This window comes from Danio aesculapii, chromosome 17 (assembly GCF_903798145.1).
Source record: "Danio aesculapii chromosome 17, fDanAes4.1, whole genome shotgun sequence".
NCBI classification, from domain to species: domain Eukaryota; kingdom Metazoa; phylum Chordata; class Actinopteri; order Cypriniformes; family Danionidae; genus Danio; species Danio aesculapii.
This window is the reverse complement of record NC_079451.1, coordinates 41,965,866-41,987,194: the sequence shown is the minus strand read 5'-3', so window position 1 is coordinate 41,987,194 and position 21,329 is coordinate 41,965,866. Positions and strand designations below refer to the sequence as shown.

General features: G+C 37.4%; 1 protein-coding gene across 1 annotated transcript in view; it reads right to left on the bottom strand.

Annotated features, from left to right (window-relative positions):
* kiaa0586 (KIAA0586 ortholog) overlaps nucleotides 1-21,329 on the bottom strand; it is a 280,836-nt gene that overhangs the window by 73,822 nt on the left and 185,685 nt on the right. Inside the window, exons 26-27 of the mRNA XM_056476393.1 lie at nucleotides 12,467-12,573; nucleotides 9,897-9,966 (exon numbers count right to left, since the gene is read on the bottom strand). Coding sequence (XP_056332368.1) covers nucleotides 9,897-9,966; nucleotides 12,467-12,573 — 177 coding nt within the window. The remainder of the gene's footprint in view (nucleotides 1-9,896; nucleotides 9,967-12,466; nucleotides 12,574-21,329) is intronic.

Genomic DNA, 21,329 nt, shown 5'->3' with positions numbered 1-21,329 from the left:
TTCCAATCAGAGCAAACAAGGGCTCTCAGGCAGATGCATGAATGCACATGAGGACACACGTAATGTCCAGGCAATCTGCAAACTGACTGCAGGCACTCAAACACAGGTGCACCTCCGGCCTTTCTGCTGTGCCACTGGTGCGTCAAATTACACAGCGAGAGAGAAAAAGGGAAAATCCTCAGAGCAAATGTAATGACACGGAACGAGCTGACGTTCAAACACTAATCACGTCCATTCAGCCCTCAGCGCACACACACTGACTCTCATCACACACTAATGACACACGACAGGCCGCACCGAAACACAGCGTCTGGACAAACCTCATGTCAAATGCATATGAAAAGGAGGAACGGCTGAGCAGGACACAGAAGAACATTTGAACTAATAGACTTGAGGAAACAAAACATGACAAATAGGGATACACAACACAGAAAAAGAACACAGAGCAAAGAAAAAGGAAATGGCTGGTTTTATAGGTTCACATTAAGGTCACTCAGCAACAAGGCTAACTGAATACACACGCATAAGTGATTTTTAAAATAATTTATTTAAATTAATTAAATTGTGAGATGGATTCATGTCTGTGAAAATCAAACTAGAAAAATGACTACATGCATGAATCCGTGTGTGTGTGTGTGTGTGTGTGTGTGTGTGTGTGTGTATAATTTATAAATGTTAAAAGTTTTAGAGTTTAGAACGTAAATAAAGTCAGATTGTGTTCCAGCAGTCTGTGACTATGCAGTCCATAAAGGTCCCCTGTAGGATAGGTAGGGGTCACACAGAGCTTCAGGTCCCCACTTGGCATGTTTTTTTGTTTTGTTTTATATTAAAAGCTTATTTTTAGTTATATTATGAAAAAAGACCTTAAAAGTAAATTTTGTATGTGATTTTTGTTTCATTAAAATGAGCAGAAAGCCTGGTCCCCTCTTGGCCAGTATAGACCGACAGTCCCCTTATAGTAACATAGACGTGTATTTGTGTGTGAGACATGCTTTTTGAATACTAAAATTTGTTTTTAAGGGGTGGTCCACAGTGTATTTTTAAGGCGTTTATAAGATCCAAAGCAATGTGTGCTCATGCTTCACTTGTAGAAAATCACATTATTTTTTCAAAGATCTTTAATTACATACAGCTACTCAGCTAACATGAAAACATCTGTCATTTATCCTAGTTCCGCCTAAAGACAGCCCTCAAGAGGCTCTGATTGGTCAGCTAACATAATGGGCCCTATCATACACCCGGCGCAATAAGGCACAGGACGTGTTTGGAGCGATGTGTTGCTATTTTCAGACCAGTGAAAACCTAATTCTCCCGTTTTCCGCCATGTTGTTTAAATAGCAAATCCATTTACGCTGCTTTGTGGACTCAGGGTTGTTTCGGTCTAGAAAAGTGGTGTGTTAAGGCTCATTGTTGGAGCGTTGCTATTTTTAGGAACTAAAATAGACTGTGCAATAGACCAGCTGAAAGCAGGTCTAAAGTCCAGTGCAGAGCCCGTTAGTTGTGCGCTTTAAATGCTTACACATTGCTTTAAACACGCAGGATGTACAGCAATATGCAAATATCTTTACAAATAAAAAGAAAAAAAGGATTAAAATGTTACAAAAATGATTATTTTCCACATAAATATAAAAACCACTGCCTTTATGCCTCATCTCAGGAATTACAAAGTCCGCCATGTAAATATCAAATGCACCATGGCGTGACTCAACTGACTCTTAAAGGTTATGGGAGATGAGACTCTGATTAATTTATTCTCAAAACACACCCAGAATTCATTAAGGAAATAAGCACAACACTTTTAGATCATGCGCCACAGCGTGGATTTATCCGTCTTTAAATAACAAAAGTGGATTCGGACACGCCCTTAACCCTGCGCTTTAGACTTTGCGCCTAGATCGTTAAAATAGAGCTCAAAGTGCTGTGATTCGCAGAATGGTTCCACGTCACCAGGAAGCATCATGCCTTTACTAGCATGCGCTTTGCCCCTGTTGTGTAAATACTGTCAGACAGCGTAACTGTTAATCGTATCAGTTTAAACCTGAATCAGACAGAAAATGAAGAGAGCACAGCTGAACCTCATGCCTGCTCTCTAAAATAAAATCTGACAAGTGTCTTTCACATATATTGGTGTTATAAGCATGTGTAAGTAATATGAAACGTTCTCATATCTTTTGCGAGTTTGTTATTTGAGATGTAGAACGCAGGGAAAGCGGCCCCATAGAGAGACACCGCAGCACTGGGGAGGACTGTGAGTGTTTACAGGGGTTTGATGGATAAATATGCGTTTGTAGCTAAATTGTTAACGGTGCCAAACAGCATTTCCCGTTGTTTACATCCTTGTTTACATCTTCGCTACAACATACCATTAAAGCTAGACACTATGCATATGGTAGATAAATTTTAAGAAATAAAAGTACTTACAAATAAAAGAGGTTGTGGCTCACAATCCACAGCTTCGTCTATTACGGTTGGAGCTGCTCCTTCTTTGAGGAGTTTTTAGCTGAATCCACCAATGAACTGGGAGAGATTCTGGAAGCTGTCCTTTGTCAAATGCTAGAGCTATATCTTATTTATAATTCTCTAGAACTGGAACATAATTGAAATGAAATTGTAAGCACTTCTCTTTTTATGTCAAGTTCTTTGGAAGCCCAAAGGAGTTCGGAATTCCGGGAGTTTCCAGGAGACAGAACAACACGGGAGGTGGGCAGGAGATGGGTTTGACATATGGGAGACTCTCCGGAAAAACGGGACCAAGTTTGATCCCCCACCTTCCCCCTAAACCAGACCAATGGTGTTTTAAAAAGTACCTAAGCAGTCAGCTGATAAGCGAGAAAAGGAACGGTGTTATACCGCCCCGTATCGTTCATTTTAAAGACGAAATACAGCCACACGTAGCTCTGGCTACATAATTCGCGATCTCCAGAAACGTATGCAGGGCTACGTTTTCAGAACAAACCTGTGTTGGTTTTAAGAAGACAACCCTTTGACATTTAGAAAGTCTTTAACTACTAATCAATAATGAAATTATCATTTTAGACAGCTATAGTGAGTTGCCATAAAAAAATATTCCCCAGTTAAAATGTTATAGTGCCAACTATGAGCTGAACTCATTACATTTCTGAAGGAATATCTGCAATGACAGGGTATATGTGCATGCCAAATTCCATGCCAAGATTGGCATTCTATGATTTACAGACATTTACGTTTATTTGGAAACACTCAGTTCCTAAACAACTTTGGTAGAGCTTGATCAATAAAAACAACATTGCCTAGTTTGCAAAAGTAGGTTTTTCAAATAACAACGTTCATTCACATTTACTTAATAGTTTCAGTGACAGCAGTGGAAATTTGGGGCGCAGCGTTTATATAACCAGGTCTATCATACGAAATGTAGATGAAGTGTGTTTGTAAAAAGCTGTGTAAAATAAGCACATTTTCTGCAATTTTAAGTCCTTTGGCACTGAAATAGCGGTTTTAAGACATTTTCAATTGTTATAGCACCACCTCTAGTATGATCTCAACAAAATTTAGCTTGCTTGTATACAATCAGTGCATCACTTAGCGGTGTGATACATGAATGTTCCCCACGCAGGATTTTTCATCTCGTTTACATACACTATGAACAGCAGCTAATCTAATTATTCTTTATTTCCACCTAGGGATATTCATCCTGAGACCCTCAGACTTTGCAGCTCTACTGATTCCATCCAAGACCAGCGACGAGGTGATCCCAAGGTTCCATAATCCTGGACCAGGCCGTATCCTGAGCAGCTGCTGTGGTGGTCATGGAGGAGTGGAGGGCATGAGACTGATTCCTGTGACGCTCTGCACAAAACGTTTGGCCAGTGGAGAAATGGTCGTGCCCAACTGAGCCTGGTTTCTGTCGAGGTTATATAACTCTTCACTTTCGCCAATTGGTTACGTTTTTTCCTCGCCGCTGTCGTCCACTGGCTTGCATGGTTCGGGATCTGTAGAGCTGCGCATCGATGGATTTGCTCTTCAGTGTTTGGACTCTCAGTAATGATTATTAAACTACATTGAACTGAGCTAAACTGAACTGACACTGTTTCAATTTACTATGATCTTCTATGTGAAGCTGCTTTGACACAATCTACATTGTATAAGCGCTATACAAATAAAGGTAAATGGAATTGAATTGAACAATCTTATGTCACAAGTGCTCAACTCATGAGATCTGTAAATTTTTTGCTATTTTAAGTCCTTAACCATTGAAAAATAGTGCTTCTGAGATCATTTACTACTGTTATAGTGCCAGCTAGGTCTGATTTTCACAAAATGTTGCATGTTTATAGTCCAATATGTCATATAGTCTCCGGATTTTGTGAAGTTCTGAGTTTTTCCTATGTGTTTACAGACATTTACAGTGGGTGACACTTCAAAAAGACTATTACAGCCACATAACAGTCACAGAAATAAAGAGCTGTAAATACCCTGCTAGTTGTAAATAAAGATGAAATAATGAAACAAAGCATTAGGATTTCTTCATTGATCATTAAATACTTGTCAACTAGATTTATTATCATTGTAAACATGTTAAGTGCAATGAGGATTCATTTTAGAAAGTAAAATTAAAAACTAAAATGAAAGTACATACATACATGCATACATGCATACATCCATCCATACATACATACATACACAAAAATAAATAAATAAATAAATAAATAAAGCTGTGTTTTAGTCTAAATATAGAGCGATGTCTAAAACAACCAAACAAAATTATATTTTAATTGAACTTATCACATACAGTACCTTTGCATAAGGCACACATACAGTACCGTCCTATCTATTATTGTGAAAAGGCATAGCTGAAAATTGTTTGTTGATGTTTTAGCTGACAAAGCCTATGGTTAAAGCGCCACCCAGCTGTCAAAAGCTACAGACGCATTTACTACCGCCGTAGCGTCGGCAAGCGTGGTGACAGATGGAACACTTTGAAGTGTTAAAATCTCTAGGTGCATATAGACACATTGCAAATGAGCTTGTTACAGTAATCACAAGGGGTAAATTGAATTGGACTGGACTATCATTTTTATTTATTTTTTGTTTCGTTTTTTTGAGATTGATCAAAAACCTTAGCACTAGTTTGCAAAAAAAAAAATTAAATTGACAAAAAATGCTAAATACCTGAATATTTTGTAGGTGGTGGCTGGATCTCATGCAAGAAAACTTGAGTCAAACATTCAACTGATATAAGTCACTTGAGTCTGCAGCGAGTGGTGTTTTAGGCTGCTGTAGCGCCAACATCAGGCCTAAAGAGCCTCTGTGATTTTTTAGACGAAGGGTACTTCAAATCTGACCAAGTTTTAAGTCTCTATGACTTACAGTTTGGTCTGCCTAATCAGTTTTAAAGCAGATAGGTGACCTTTGGACTTTTCTAACAATACCAATATGCATTCAGCACTTGAATCCTTAATACATTTCACCATATGAAAAAACAGTGATTACGAAAGAGGAGTAAAATTGGCAGCTGCAGAGACAGAGGTGTCTCCTGTCAGCAAATTAGGGTAAACCATTTAGGACATGTACTCGAGTTCACAATGTTCTCTTACATAAGACACAATAAAAAACACTGGGGAGAGAGAACGCCTTCTCAGCACTCATCTCATTATGTCCAATCTGCAGAGCTATCCTGCATTTGCACACATCCAGCCCTCTAACATCCAACAGACACCACTCATTGCTTTAACCCTGATCACTTCCAACTGTCTTGCATCATCATAAATGCATCAATGTGTCATTTAGAGTTGCATGAACACAACTATGACAGCCTGGATGGAGTATGAAAGAGAATATGTCAACATAGTACATCAAACATACAAATATGCAGTCAAACTGGGATGCATATACAGTTTCTGTTTTCATATGTATGCATAGATGTATATATTCACAATCAGACTATTGGCCTAGCCTAACCTACAAACTAAATAATGCACATGCCATCTCAGCAGCTGCTGTCACAAAAGCATTTGTCTTCTGTTGTGCGCCCTCACACCTGACTCAAGTTTATAAAGCTGACTCCAGCATCTCTGGACCCCTGATGCCAAGGACAGAGACCTCAGAGAGAAGTAGACAATCATGCTCAGACTCAGACAAAAGAACAATGCAGACAGTGCTGCCATATAAGTGCACTGCCATCTAGAGCCTGCAAAGAAAACAGCACTGTTTTACTGAAATACTACTAATAGAATCCGAATATCGAGTAATAAAGAGTGATAAAGTGTACAATTAGAGTCTACAATTAAAAAAATACACATTAAATATTCTTAATTCAAGATTCTTTGTTAAAAGGATGGTAAAAATGGTGAAAAAAATACCCCATTTATTATGGTATTAAAACATTAAAAGTAAACCACATCTGAAACTGTTCAACCTAGACACAATATTTAAAAGCAGTACACCATAAAATTAGTAACAAATTCAAAATTGCAAACAACATTTCGGTTAAAATAGGACCTTTCAGATAGGATATTTTATTATTGTTTCAGCTTTAGATCCGTCCAATTGTTAACTCATGATAATAGCTGTGTTTCCATCCAAAAATGTGAATTAGAAAAATGTGCAAGTAGGAGCACTCACTCAGGTCCCCCAGGCTCTGTGCTGGTTGGGGAAATTCCAAGTTGAACCAAAACAAACCATTTCAATTGGCTTAAAATTGGCAAGCACAATTCGAGACATTGCAACCTGCAGAACCTGGGAGCTTTATATTAAAAAAAACCTGGAATATTGCATAAAAGACGTGCAATCCAACATTTCCATCCATTTCCATCCAACGAGTCAAAGTGAACAAAATCGCCACTTCCTGATTAACCAACACAATCTCACGGCAATTCGTAACTTTTTGATTTAGTGGCTAATTCGTATGAATTTGTGCGATCTAATTCATACGATTTAGTACGATTTGCTCATGCCCCAATGACGGTTGGGTTTAGGGGTGGGGTTAGGTGCCACGCCTCCTTTTTAAAATCGTACAATTTCGTAGGAATGAACTCGTACGAATTCGTACGAATTAGCCACTAAACTGACAAAACGTAAAATACTTACGTTTTCTCGTGAGATCAGGCTGGATTAACTGGCGCCAAATATCAACAGTAAAAATAGAATTTGCTGCTGTAGGAGAAGCTGCATGTATCTTTTCTTTGTTTAATAAATGACTTCCGCCTAAAAAGACAAATGTCGACATGCAATGAACGCGTGGCAGCGTTTAAAGGCGTGAGATGCAGAGCACAGATGCTCTTGACAGTTCTGGAGGTAATTAATAATATAATAACACTAATACTGAGATGGTTACGGCGTTTTAGAATGACCAAAACAACATTTCACATGTCTTACAATGCAGTCAAACCTGCTGGTTTATGCATTCACACACACATTTTTATCATCACATGATCTCTTATAACAACCTTTTTTAATGCGCGTACTGGAGTTTGTTCAGTAAAAGTGTTTCCAAAGTAGTTTATGCATGCTTTTTCGAAATTTATGCGCATCTTGACATTTCCATCAACCAATTTTTTTATGCGCATCTCCAAAATGCACAGAAAAATAGGTGAATGGAATCATAGCTACTGATGTTATGTGAGATTGGAGGAGGAAGAATGCAATTATGAAGAGACTGATTGAGCAAAAATGCGTGTAGAATGAGTCAACAGTACATTTAATTGAAATATTTACATCACCTAAATCAGAGATGCCAGAAGTAGGACCTGCGGGTCAATGTTGGCCAATTATAACCTTTGATTTGGCCTACCATACAATCTGAGAAAAGAGTCAGAATGATGGAGAGGGTTGGGGTGTTTTATTGGATGACAGAAAAGTCATTTCTGATGGTTTTATTCACCCACAAATGCTCTGTTTGGACGATTTGATTCTAATCATATCCAAATACTTGATTCATTCATGAATTTTCCTTTGGCTTAGTCCCTTTATTAATCAGGGGTCGCCACAGCGAAATGAACTGCCATCATATCCAGCATATGTTTTACACAGGGGATGCCCTTCCTGCTGCAACCCAGTACTGGGAAACATCCGTACACACTCATTCACACACATTTGCTATGGCCAATTTAGTTTATTTATTTCACCTATAGCGCATGTCTTTGAACAGTGGGGGAAACTGGAGCATGCAGAGGGAACCCACTCAAACACGGTGAGAACATGCAAACTCCATACAGAAATGCCAACTGGCAGCCAGGACTCGAACCAGCAACCTTCTTGCTGTGAGGCGACAGTGCTAACCACTGAGCCATCGTGTCGCACTATATCCAAATACTTTATAAATAATATTTCACAACTCCTCCATTGTTTATTGTTTTTAGCAAAGATCTAAAATCTTTTTTTTTTCCAGATAGGCCTTTAAAATGCACCATCCATCTGAGAAAAGAGTGACAATAATGGAGAGGGTTGGGGGGTTTTATTGCTGATCTACAAAAAAAAAAAGCAAACTGAAATTAAATGTTTCATTAAAACGTTGTAAAGGAATCAGATATTTCTTAAATGTAAATACTGTCACTCGATGGATAGAGGACAATGCAGAAGACAAGAAAATCGAGGCAAAAACTAGTGTAAAAATATACTGTTTGAGTTAATATAAAGCAATGTTTTCTACTTTTTTTGTTTGTTTTAACATCTTATTAAATAAATTAGGAAATTACTAGTGGTGGGCCGTTATCGGCATTAACGTGCTGCGTTAAAACGAGACTCTTATCAGGATATAAAAAAAAATTGCCGTTAACCTATTCTCAAAGTTGAGTTGGGAGCTGAGTCTATTCTACGCAAGCTATGATGACATTCACCTTGAGATTTTAGCACGGATGTATCCCTGACAAATCATCTGACAAAAAAGTGCCCTTCTGAATCAAATCAGACCTTCTGGGTCTTTCACTTACTTCAAAGACACTACTGACTATGTTTACATGGACATCTGTAATCTAGTCATTTGCCTTAGTAGACAATAATATACTTAAGGAGAAGTGCTTTCATGTAAGAGTTTCCTGTCATTTTGGGTAACTTAAACTGCAGTCCGTCAGTTTCACATTCACTCATGAACATTTCATTCATGCATCCGTGACAAACTGGGGTATTAGACGCAAATAAGGAGTAAGGATTGGTGAGAGTATTATGGAATTTAATAACGCACACCAAATGGAAAGAAAAAAGCTTCCGCAAATTCGCAATGTGTGTGTGTGTGCGGTCCTTTACTGACAGCCATGTGTGTGGATCTTGTCGGAAAATATGGCGAAAAGTCCTACATGATGGTAATAGTTAGATTTACTTCAATAATGTCACTAATATATGCATACGCCACGTCTTAATTTCATTTCTGTTTAGTTCAGTTATGATTTTAGTCAGATTAAGGTAATCAAAAAAAAAAAAATGCTGTTTGGAGCTTATGTAGGCCTACAGTTCAAAATTCATGTTTAACTGAATAAAAAGTTAGTAAACACAAGTACATCTTATTAAACATAATTTATTTTCATTATCATAGTAGAACAGTTCCTCAATGCATTCTGGAAACTGGACATGAGCCCCTGGTCTAATGCGCCACCTGGCTTGAGAAACTCATTCTCAAAGACTTAATTTTAGTCATTATTTGAGTAGCACACATATTCTGAATGCCTTTGGCAGAATTCAAATGAGCCATTTTAATCTAGATTAATTCTAAGATTACAGTGAGATTAATCTAGATTAAAAGAAATTATCTATGCCCATCTATAGAAATTACCCATGGCAACTATATTTACCTTTGGCCCACTAGCCTCAATTAAGTTTGGTTTTTGGCCTTTCTTAAAAAAAAGTTTGGGCACCCCTGACCTAAATGTGGTCTTTGCTTTTGTGTGTGTGTGTGTGTGTGTGTGTGTGTGTACATGTTTTTGTACCTGGTTCCTCTTCATACTGTCTCACTAGGATTGGTGCAGGTCTGTGAACAGTCTGTGGCATCTGGGAGCTCTAAACAACAACAAAATGAGATGAAATGAGACAAGAACAATAGCAAAGGAGAGGGGCGAGAGGTGGACACTGTATACAGAGGGATTATACAGGAACAGAGAGGAAAAAAACACTGCTTTAATCTCCCTCATCCAGGGGGGTAAATCCCCACATATGGCTGACCTACAGACCGAGAATCCTGGGTTAATGAGGGTCTCAGAAGTTTCCACACAACACTAAAAAGTCTACTTTGTTTTTGTGATTAAGACAAAAGTAAGGACAGAGGTCATGTCTGAGGATGAATCTCTGTCCATGTATCCTAAAAAGCCTAAATACCAGAGAACACAGACAATCAGAACTCGCTTCTTTCTTTATAAGCATGTTAAATGATAAGTTATTTCAGCAAAACATTATGAGCAGGAATCATCAAAATCAAATTAAACTGGTAACACTTTATCACAGGGACTAATTCTCACTATTATCTAGCTGTTTGATGCATGCATATCATTAATATATTGGCTATTTATTGGTTCATATAAAGTACAGGTACATATTCTGCATGATCATATTCTACATCCCTAATCCTAGCCAATACCTAAACACATCTACTACTTTACCAACTATTAATAAGCAGCAAATTAGGAGTTCATTGATGCAATAGTCATAGTTAATGGTTTATAATTGCAAAAATCAACCCTTAAAGGGGACCTATTATGCCTCTTTTTACATTATGTATATGTCCGTAGAGTGTGTATGTGTTTCAGCTCAACATACCACACACATTATGTTTTATAACTCTATAACTGCCCCTTTAAATTCAAATGAGACTGTGTGCTTTTAAAAAGAGGGTGGAGCTACAAATGCCTAAGCAGGGCTGCGCCCTGTCAGTACCTGGATGGGAGACTACATGGGAAAGCTAGGTTGCTTCTGGATATGGTGTTAGTAAGGCCAGCAGGGGGTGCTCAATCTGCAGTCTGTGTGGGTTCTAACGCCTCAGTATAGTGAAGGGGACTCTATTCTGCTCAATGAGCACCGTCTTTCGGATGAGACGTTAAACTGAGATCCCGACTCTCTGTGGTCATTAAAAATCCCAGGACGTCCTTTGAAAAGAGTAGGGGTTTAACCCCGGCATCCTGGCCAAATCTGCCCACTGGCCTCTGTCCATAATGGCTTCCTAACAATCCCCATATCATAATTGGCTTTATCACTCTGTCTCTTTTCACCAATCAGCTGGTGTGTGGTGTGCGGTCTGGTGCAATATGGCTGCTGTTGCGTCATCCAGGTGGATGCTGCAGACTGGTGGTGGATGAGGAGATTCCCCCCAAAGTGTATAGTGCTTTGAGTTTTCAGAAAAGCGGTATATAAATATATGGAATTATTATTATTCCTTAATTCATTCATTTTCTTTTCGGCTTAGTCCCTTTATTAATCTGGGGTTGCCACAGCGGAATGAACAACCAACTTATCCAGCATATGTTTTACGCAGCGGCTGCCCTTCCAGCTCCAACCCATCACTGGGAAACATCTACACACACTCATTCACACACATACACTACGGACAATTTAGCCTACCCGATTCACCTGTACCGCATGTCTTTGGACAATGGGGGAAACCAGAGCACCCGGAGGAAACCCACACGAACACGGGGAGAATATGCAAACTCCACACAGAAATGCCAACTGACCCAGCCGAGGCTCAAACCAGCGACCTTCTTGCTGTGAGGCGAACTTGCTACCCACTGTGCTGCAGCCATTATTATTATTATGTGTCAGCATAGTGGCAGATTCAAAAACAAGACTAACGTCATATGCTAACGAGGGAGAGATCGTCACTAATGGGCGGGGCTTTCCCCCTCTGATAACACCCACAAACGGACAATGTCAATCAAAGTATTTCTGCTTTTTATCTAGTGTGATTATAAAAAGTCAAATTAATAGTGTTTTTAGCATTAGAGGCTGGTTACAGACTGTTGCCACACAACTGTGTTTAAACCCCTTATAAAAGTGATTTTAGCATAATGGCTCCCCTCTAAAATAAAGCGTGACCTTTAAATTGGACAAAAAACCAAGCATTAATGAAATGTTGTTCAACCAGCAAGATTTGGTTCACTTACTACAAAATAATAATAATAACTGAGTAAAATAGGCTAACATATAGCTATCAGTCTCAAAAAAAAAAAAATAATAATAACATAGCCACTCTTTTATCATTAAATCAAACTAGTTGTAAAATAATAATTGTTAATATTAATGAAATCTACTATGAAGTGTCATAATTGTCTTTGGTGCACTTCTTGTTTGTTATTTAACATTTACAATTTTGAATTTGCTTTTAATCACAGCAAAGGCTGCACTGAATGTACTCATTTCATAACTTCTTGCTTTTTTGAGGGAATCGAACCAACAACCTTGCTGCTGTTGGTGCATTCCTCCACTATTTAAGCTATAGGAAAGCAGAAACGTGTATCACTCTTGCTTCCTAAAGAAATAAGTTCCATCTATGTCAGATAAGAGTACTTGCCTCTGGCTGATGTGAGGAGACGGTGTCCGCTTGATAAACCATAGCTTCTTTCTGCTCATCTGATGACCTGAGGTTGACTGACAGCCCATCGTCTTCAACCACTGCACCTGTTAACAAGCACACAACACAAGAATATATTTCAGACAGCACTGTTAAAAACGATTAGATCACTTCACTTCAAAAGATAAAAGTGAGTAAACCAATTGCTTCACTGTAAAAAAAAGTAACACAACTTACTTTTCGAAGTTGAATCAACTTTTTTACAGTGATTTATAGTGATAAGTTGACTTTACTTAAAATTATAAACTAAACTCTACTTTAAGCGAGTAAACCCATAGCCTTAAAATGATTAAGTAAATAAACTTTGTGAATAATTATAAATATTAAGTCAGCTTGAAGGAATAATTCACCCAAAATGACATTATTTACTCACCCTTTACTTTTATTTTATAATTTATTATTTTCTAACCTTTATTAGTTTCTTTCTTCAGTTAAACACAAAAGAAGATATTCGGAAGAATGTTGGAAACCTGTAACCATTGACTTTCATATTAGGAAAAACAAATTCAATGGAAGTCAATGGTTACACGTATCTGACATTCTTCAAAATAGTTTCTGTGTTTTAAAGAAGAAGTAAACTCATAAAGGATTGAAAACACTTGAATTTTTGGAGTGAACTACCTCTTTCATAGGTTTAGGGTGCTTTCACATCTGTAGATCGATTGTTTTGTTCCAAAACAGGGATTAAAAGTGTTACAATGTTGATTTTTGTTCTTGGTGTGGTTCGCTTTCACACGGCAAAGTTTCTAAACAGACCAAAGTAGTTAAAACGAGACACGTGCGTGTAAACTCTCCTCACATTGGTCCAATGGATTTCATTCAGCTGTCATGTCGTTATTTTAATTTATGATGATGAGCAATAAGACATTATAAGCGAAAAGATGCACTTTGATTTTGACAGACATCGTCACCAAATAAAAATCAGAGAGGTAAGACTCTCACACAGCCTCATTTCAGTTCTTAAGTTTTGTAAAAATCTATCTACTGATTCAATCAATCTATAAAAAAAATATTATACAAAATATTATATGAAAATATTATGGAAAAGTTATCAGATGGTAATTTCAGCCAATTTTCCTAACAGATAAACAGCACTTGGTAATATTTCAGTATGCTTTCACTTTCGTATTCAACATGAAACGCACATTTACCGGTAGGAATGATGACATCACGCCCATACTTATAATTCTGTCTTCATATAGCCGTATATATGGCTCTTACATAACCATAATACACTGTTATATAGCCTGGTTCGTTGGATTGTTTTGCTTTCTCACTACAATCAATCCGCTCCAGAGATTTTTTCAATCGAGCCGAGACCACCTCATTCAGGCGATCTTGGACCAATTGATTTGGCGCAGATCTGAACGTGATTGGTGGATTCAAATATGCAAAACGAACCGCACTAACTGGGCAAAAGAGACCAGTTCTGAAACAAATGTCTAGGTGTGAAAGCACCCTTAAGTTACAATGGGTTTGCTCGCCTTTTTTAAGTCAACTTGTCACTTTTATGAAAAGTGGTTTTACTCACAATGCTAATCACTTTTTACCATACTTGCCAACACTCCCGTTTTTCCCGGGAGTCTCCCGTATTTCAGACCCATCTCCCGCATTGTTCTGTCTCCCAGGAAAAATCCCGGAATTCCACCCCCAGCCCATCCCCCGGGCCTCAGCTTTTTGGTACAGTCCGGCTAGCTTTTTGGTTCAGTCCCCATGCGCACTGAACCCAACACGCAACCATCTTAATACCCGCTCCCCGCTCTTCAGTTCCCCATGCGCACCAACCCCCTACACCCCCCACGGCTCTACACTTTGCACGCACTACCGGCAAAAATCTCACGAATTTTTAGATCTGAATGTTGGCAAGTATGCTTTTTACAGGTGAGTGGGTTTCACAAACCACCTGTAAAAACACATTCTTTCATCTCTCTGTGATTTTAACTAACACTTGGACCAGTTTTGGCCAACCAGATTTCACGAAGTAGGACATGTTCCTGGATTAACATCTATATTGATGCTGGAAGAACATTCCAATCAGCCAATCAGAATTAAGGTATACATTTACGGTTTATGTTAAGTTTAAGCTTACAGTTATGTTTATGCACGTCTACATGATTGTTATTTAACTATTATACCCCTCTGATTTTGGAGATAATTAACAGTTATGGTTGGGTTTAGGGGAAAGGAAAAGGTATGGATTACATTTCCCAACAAAAATGATGTGCCAGGATCAACGTAGATGATAATCCAGGATCGCATCTTACTTGGAAAAATCATGACGTGTGACCAGTTTGGCATATTTGCACCAGACACTTTCTTAAAATCACACAACATCTAAAAAAAAACATTGTGCATTTAAAAAGTGAGGTTCACACAGGTGAGTGGCATTGACAAACCACCTGTAGAAACACACTTCTCTCTAAACAAATATAACAATCTTCCCTCCTAACTCTAGCACTTCATTCTCTGAGCACAAGGAGCGACTTTGCACAATTAGTCCTTGTTGTGTGTATTGCCTCTTCTTGTTAAATCACTGAATGCCTCCTCAGTTGTAAGTCATGTTTAACTAAATGTAAATTTAACTGCTTGACTGAAAAAAGCAACAAATGAAATGAATATGAATATGAAATGAAAAAAAAAACTCTATCGATCATAACTCTATCATTAAAGCATGCGTATTCACAGTCTTTATCATGCACACATTCAGTAATGGTCTCAGCAGGTTTAAAGTGACGTTTGTGCAGCTTTAATTTGCCTCTGTTATGAGGACTCCATTGCAGATGAAATGGTAGTAAAATAGCATTAAAGCGTGGCTCCGTCAAGGATGAAGTGTTGTCGGTGGTGCTGAGGTGTGTGTTTTCTCTTTGGCAGCGAGAGGCTCTAAGCAACACTGAGGTTCTTTTTACTGTGAGCAGAGCAGATCTTGGCTGAAAGTAAATATTGGTTTAAGCCAACACAGGAAGAAGTTTGGGATCTACACCGGCGTTCTGTTGCTCAGGACTCATAATTTACACATACTGTCCACACACACACATTTTTGGGCACTAAAGTACACTTAACATTTTAAGAGCAGGCTAGTGTATTCCAAAACATCTCGGCTTAATAGTTTGTGTTTACTTACATAGGTTTGTTTTAAGTGTGAGGTTTTGGCCAGTCCAGACTGTGACGTTTCAGTTTTGAAACAGGATACAAGACTAATATTGACTCCAAATAAGCCAAACACAGGTTTTATTCAAACAGTAAAACTCTGTTTCAAGTCTGATCATTATATGAACACTAAATATTTACTCCAAAAATGTCCAACATAGACTTTATTCATTTTTGACCCTTCAATCAGAGCTACAGTTGACTTATATTCATAAATAAATAAATAATGATAAATAATTAATAATCTTAAATAAATAATAATAACAATATATACAGTTGAAGTCAGAATTATTAGCCCCCCCTTGATATTTTTTTTTATATTTCCCAAATGATGTTTAACAGAGCAAGCAAAATGTTCACAGTATGTCTGATAATATTTTTTCTTCTGGAAAAAGTCTTATTTGTTTTATTTCGGCTAGAATAAAAGCAGTTTTGTTTTTTTTTTAATCCATTTTAAGGTCAAAATTATTAGCCCCTTTAAGCTCTTTTTTTTTCCAACTGTCTACAGAACAAACCATCGTTATACAATAACTTCCCTAATTACTCTAACCTGGCTAGTTAACCTAATTAACCTAGTTAAGCCTTTAAATGTCACTTTAAGCTGTATAGAAGTGTCTAAAAAATATCTAGTAAAATATTATTTACTGTCATCATGGCAAAGATAAAATAAATCAGTTATTAGAAATGAGTTATTAAAACTATTATGTTTAGAAATGTGTTGAAAAAATCTTCTCTCTGTTAAACAGAAATTGGGTAAAAAAATAAACAGGGGGGCTAATAATTCAGGGGGGCTAATAATTCTGACATCAACTGTATATACAGTATACACTCACCGGTCACTTTATTAGGTACACCTGTCCAACTGCTTGTTAACCCCAGTTTTTAATTAGCCAATCACATGGCATCAACTCAATGCATTTAGGCATGTAGACATGGTCAAGACAATCTGCTGCAGCTCACACTGAGCATCAGAATGGGGAAGAAAGGTGATTTAAGTGACTTTGAACGTGGCATAGTCGTTGGTGCCAGACGAGCTGGTCTGAGTATTTCAGAAACTGCTGATCTACTGGGATTTTCACACAGAACCATATCTAGGATTTACAGAGAATTCTTATATATGAAAGAATAAAATAACAGTTATTAACGCAATGTAAATATTACATAATATAACATGCGTATAATTAATGATCTTATTCTACAACGACTACTAATTATTAGTATTGTTTTCCTTACACATATAACATTCTCCGTATAGCCAGCATAAAGCAGTAACTAATATCATTGTTTTTTATTATTATTATTATTATTACTAGTATCATAAAATTAATAATATAAATATAATAAATATAAATATAAATAATAAAAAAATAACCACTAGTAAATAATCAATATTCAATATTTCAATAATTAATTAACTGGGGCGGCAAGGTGGCTCAGTAAGTAGCACAGTCGCCTCACAGCAAGAAGGTCGCTGGTTTGAGCCTCGGCCGGGTCAGTTGGCATTTCTGTGTGGAGTTTGTATGTTCTCCCCGTGTTTGCGTGGGTTTCCTCCGGGTCCTCTGATTTCCCCCACAGTCCAAAGACATGCGCTTTAGGGGAATTAAATAGGCTAAATTGTCCGTAGTGTATGTGTGTGAATGCAAGAGTGTATGGGTGTTTCCCAGTCATGTGTTGCGGCTGGAAGGGCATCCGCTGCGTAAAACATATGCTGGATAAGTTGGAGGTTCATTTCACTGTGGCGACCCCTGATTAATAAAGGGACTAAGCTGAAAAGAAAATGAATAAATGAATTACTTAACTGGGGTGTCAGAAAATGTGGCTAATTTTTGATAATTACATGTTTGCTTGTTTTTTTAAATAAACTGTTTAATTAAATATATCATCACTATTCATGTTTTTATTGGTAGTAATAATAATCAATTTGACAATTCTGTTTTTATATATATGCTATGTGGAACTAAATATATTATTACTAAAATAATAACTTAGAAATAAAAACTGTAATAGAAACTGTTTACTACTTTGATAAAACAAATATTTATCAATCAATTATTTTGTATGGTATGAAAAAGCAATATACCAGTGACTATCAGTAATATCAGCTCTCTGCTTTCAAATATTCTGTGTGTTTTTCATGAAGATATTTTAGTCACTTGTTATTGACATGTTATTGATGCCAAATTCTGACTCATTCAAGAATACACATTCAAATCGAGACTCATCAGACCAGGCAACTTTTTTCCAATATTCTATCGTCCAATTTTGGTGATCCTGTGCCAATTGTAGCCTCAGTTTCCTGTTCTGAGATGACAGGAGTGGCACCCAGTGTGGTCTTCTGCTGCTGTAGCCCATCTGCCTCAAGGTTGGATGTGTTGTACGGTCAGAGAAGCTCTTCTGCATACCTCAGCTTTAACAAGTGGTTCTTTGAGTTACTGTTGCCTTTCTATCAGCTGGAACCAGTCTGGCCATTCTCCTTTGACATCAACAAGACATTTGCACCCACTGAACTTGCGCTCACTGGGTATTTTTCTCTTTTTCAGACTCTTTTCCATAAACCCTAGAGATGGTTGTGCGTGAAAATCCCAGTAGATCAGCAGTTTCTGAAATACTCTAACCAGCCCGTCTGGCACCAACAACCATGCCACGTTCAAAGTCACTTAAATCACCTTTCCTCCCTATTCTAATGCTCGGTGTGAACTGCAGCAGACTGTCTTGACCATGTCCACATGCCTAAATGCATTGAGTTGCTGCCATGTGATTGGCTGACTAGATTAGTTTGCGTTAACGAGTAGATGGACAGGTGTACCTAATAAAGTGGCCGGTCAGTGAACAGTATATGTTTTTAAGCTTCTGAAAAAAGCACAAATATCAGGGCACATTAGAACTTCTTCAGTCCCCCTAAACACCCTCAGAGTTCAGAGGGTTAAAGTCTTTATAAAAAACAGTATCATTCTCTACTTTAAATTCATGCAAAACTTCTGCACTACAGCACACGTTGAGCAGGGAATAATGGAATAAACATTAGCAAGGAGCACACAGTGTCTCTGCGGTTGTATTTGGATGTTGTTCACAGGCAGAGTAAGAGGACGCTCGGAGTGGGAGTGGGATTCATTTCTGCTGGTTTTCCCTGAGCCTGAATTCTGATGAAGTATCCAGACTGCCTGGCTTTTCTTCTCTTTCACACACACACACACACATACACACACTGAAGCAAAAACAGCTCTATTCCCTGTGTCCATATAACATGGGTAGTGTGAGACATGCCCCATTAGAGACACCCCCATTGAGGGCCAGTACGGCGTACAGGAAGGGGACGAGGCCACCCAAATGGCAATAGGGACTTGACGGGCAAAACAAGAGATTAATGATGACAGGAAAAATAATATAAAAAAGTGTAATGACGTTTATGTACATGCGTCACACATAGAGGCCTTTAACATTGCTTAAAGTAACACATGATATACTGTAGGCAAAACACTAGAGGTTAACGGGTAAAGTTATCATCATACTTTCTTAGTTGATGGATTTCATTAAGAATAGCTAATGTTAAGGCTGCTCGATTATGAAATTATTCGCCCTCCTGTGAATTTTTTTTATATATTTCCCAAATTATGTTTAACAGAGGAATTTTTCACAGTATTTCCTATAATATTTTTTCTACTGGATAAAGGCTTAGTTGTATTATTTCAGCTAGAATAAAAGCAGTTTTTAATATTTTGAGACCTATTTTAAGGTCAAAATTATTAGCCCCTTTAAGCAATATATATTTTTGATTGTCTGCAAAAGAAACTACTGCTATACAATGACTAGCCTAATTACCAAAATTAAGACTTTGAATGTCACTTTAAGCTGAATACTAGTATCTTGAAAAATATCTAGTAAAATATAATGTACATCATAGCAAAGATAAAAGAAATCAGTTTTTAGAAATGAGTTAATTAATCTGTTATGTTTAAAAATGAGTTGAAAATAAATCTTTGCATTAAATAGAAATTGGGGGGAAAGGGTCGCTAATAATTCAGGAGGGCTAATAATTCTGACTTCAGCTGTATATATGCAGTTATTTTCCTCCCTGTAAATAAGGAAAGGGAAATAAATACAATAGAATAAAAATAAGAAACAAACTGTGCTTTAAGCATCTTCACTGTAAGAAAAAAAAATTTCAGCTACAAAAGTCCTTTGGTCAAGAGCAGTGAGGGATTTTCTCCATTTGTTGTTTGATTCATAATAAAAACAGGCGGCCGGAGGAATATTGCGCTGTCACTTTAAGAATAGCGCGGCTCTGATATGGTTTCACTTTCATATGTCTTTTGATTCTCAACTTGTTTGTTTATTGCACAAATAAGGGTTAATATGAATATTCACTAAACACTTGCTCTGATACAAATGTGCATGTTTTTGGGCTAAGCGCGCGCGCGCACACACAGAAGCATGCGGTCTCCTTCGCGCTTTTAAACATGAATGATTTGAATGTTCATCAATGAATGATGCGCATCCCGTGCTGCAAACGTTACATCACAGTACATGCTTTTAGTAATGTTCACGTGGAACTGAGCTTTGCAGAGCAACAAATGTGTACAACTGGAAAGGGGGGCGGTATATGATACAATAATCGTTTATCTCGATTAATGGTTTTTCATAATCGTTAGAAGCCGAAATCAAAATCGGATTTTCGATAAATTGCACAGCCCTAGCTAATGTTTATCTAAAATGTTTTTTATCCTTGTGAATTGTGGAAATTCACTACTTTTTCATTGTGTTGATGGCTGTTTTGCCCCATTGACTTCCATTATAACCATATTTTTTGATTGCAAAGCCATGATAGCATATAATCATGCATTCTTGATTATTGCTTGTTATTCCTGTTGGGAAGACTTCAAATTTCTCATTTTTACTGCTGATCATCAGTTGGCAGCGTTAACCCTTTAGATAGGTCCGTGCAAAAAAAAAGTTTTTGACATTTATATGGAGTTTTATGGAGTAAAACAGCAGCTTATAGTGTGTGTGTGTGTGTGTGTGTGTGTGTGTGTGTGTGCGCATACTGTAGATACACTTACTTTGTTTACTACGTTCTGAGAGCTTAGCTTCTTATTTTGATTTTCTCAGACATATCAAGATAAGTGCACTCTCTCACAATCTCTAAAAAACACACAATTCTCCATTTAACTCCATATTAAAGCCAAAAAATAAGCTTTTTATTTGCACTGTAACTGATTATCAACAGTAGAAATTATTAAATGTACCTCTATCCCAACAGGAAAACTAGCAACAATCAAGAATGCATGATTATATGGTGTCATGGCTTTGCAATCACAAAATGTCATTATAATGAAAGTCAATGGGGCAAAAAATAGCCACCAACATAACGAAAGAGTAGTAAATTTGCCCAGAGTGTATTGTTGAGTTTTTTGGAAATTTTTCAAAGCATTTTCCCCAAAATATGTGTCAAAATAAGATTTGTCACCAAATATCATTCCATTTGCTGAAACACAGAGAAAGCTGTGGCCAAATTAAGACTCAAAATCACCCAGAGTTGATGAAAACATCCACAACAGCACACAGGGTTAAATATGCAAACAAGGTATTATTTAATTAAATATGCACTAATTTACATGTATTAACATATTTTTGGCGCGTTTAGTAAGTTTAACAAAAA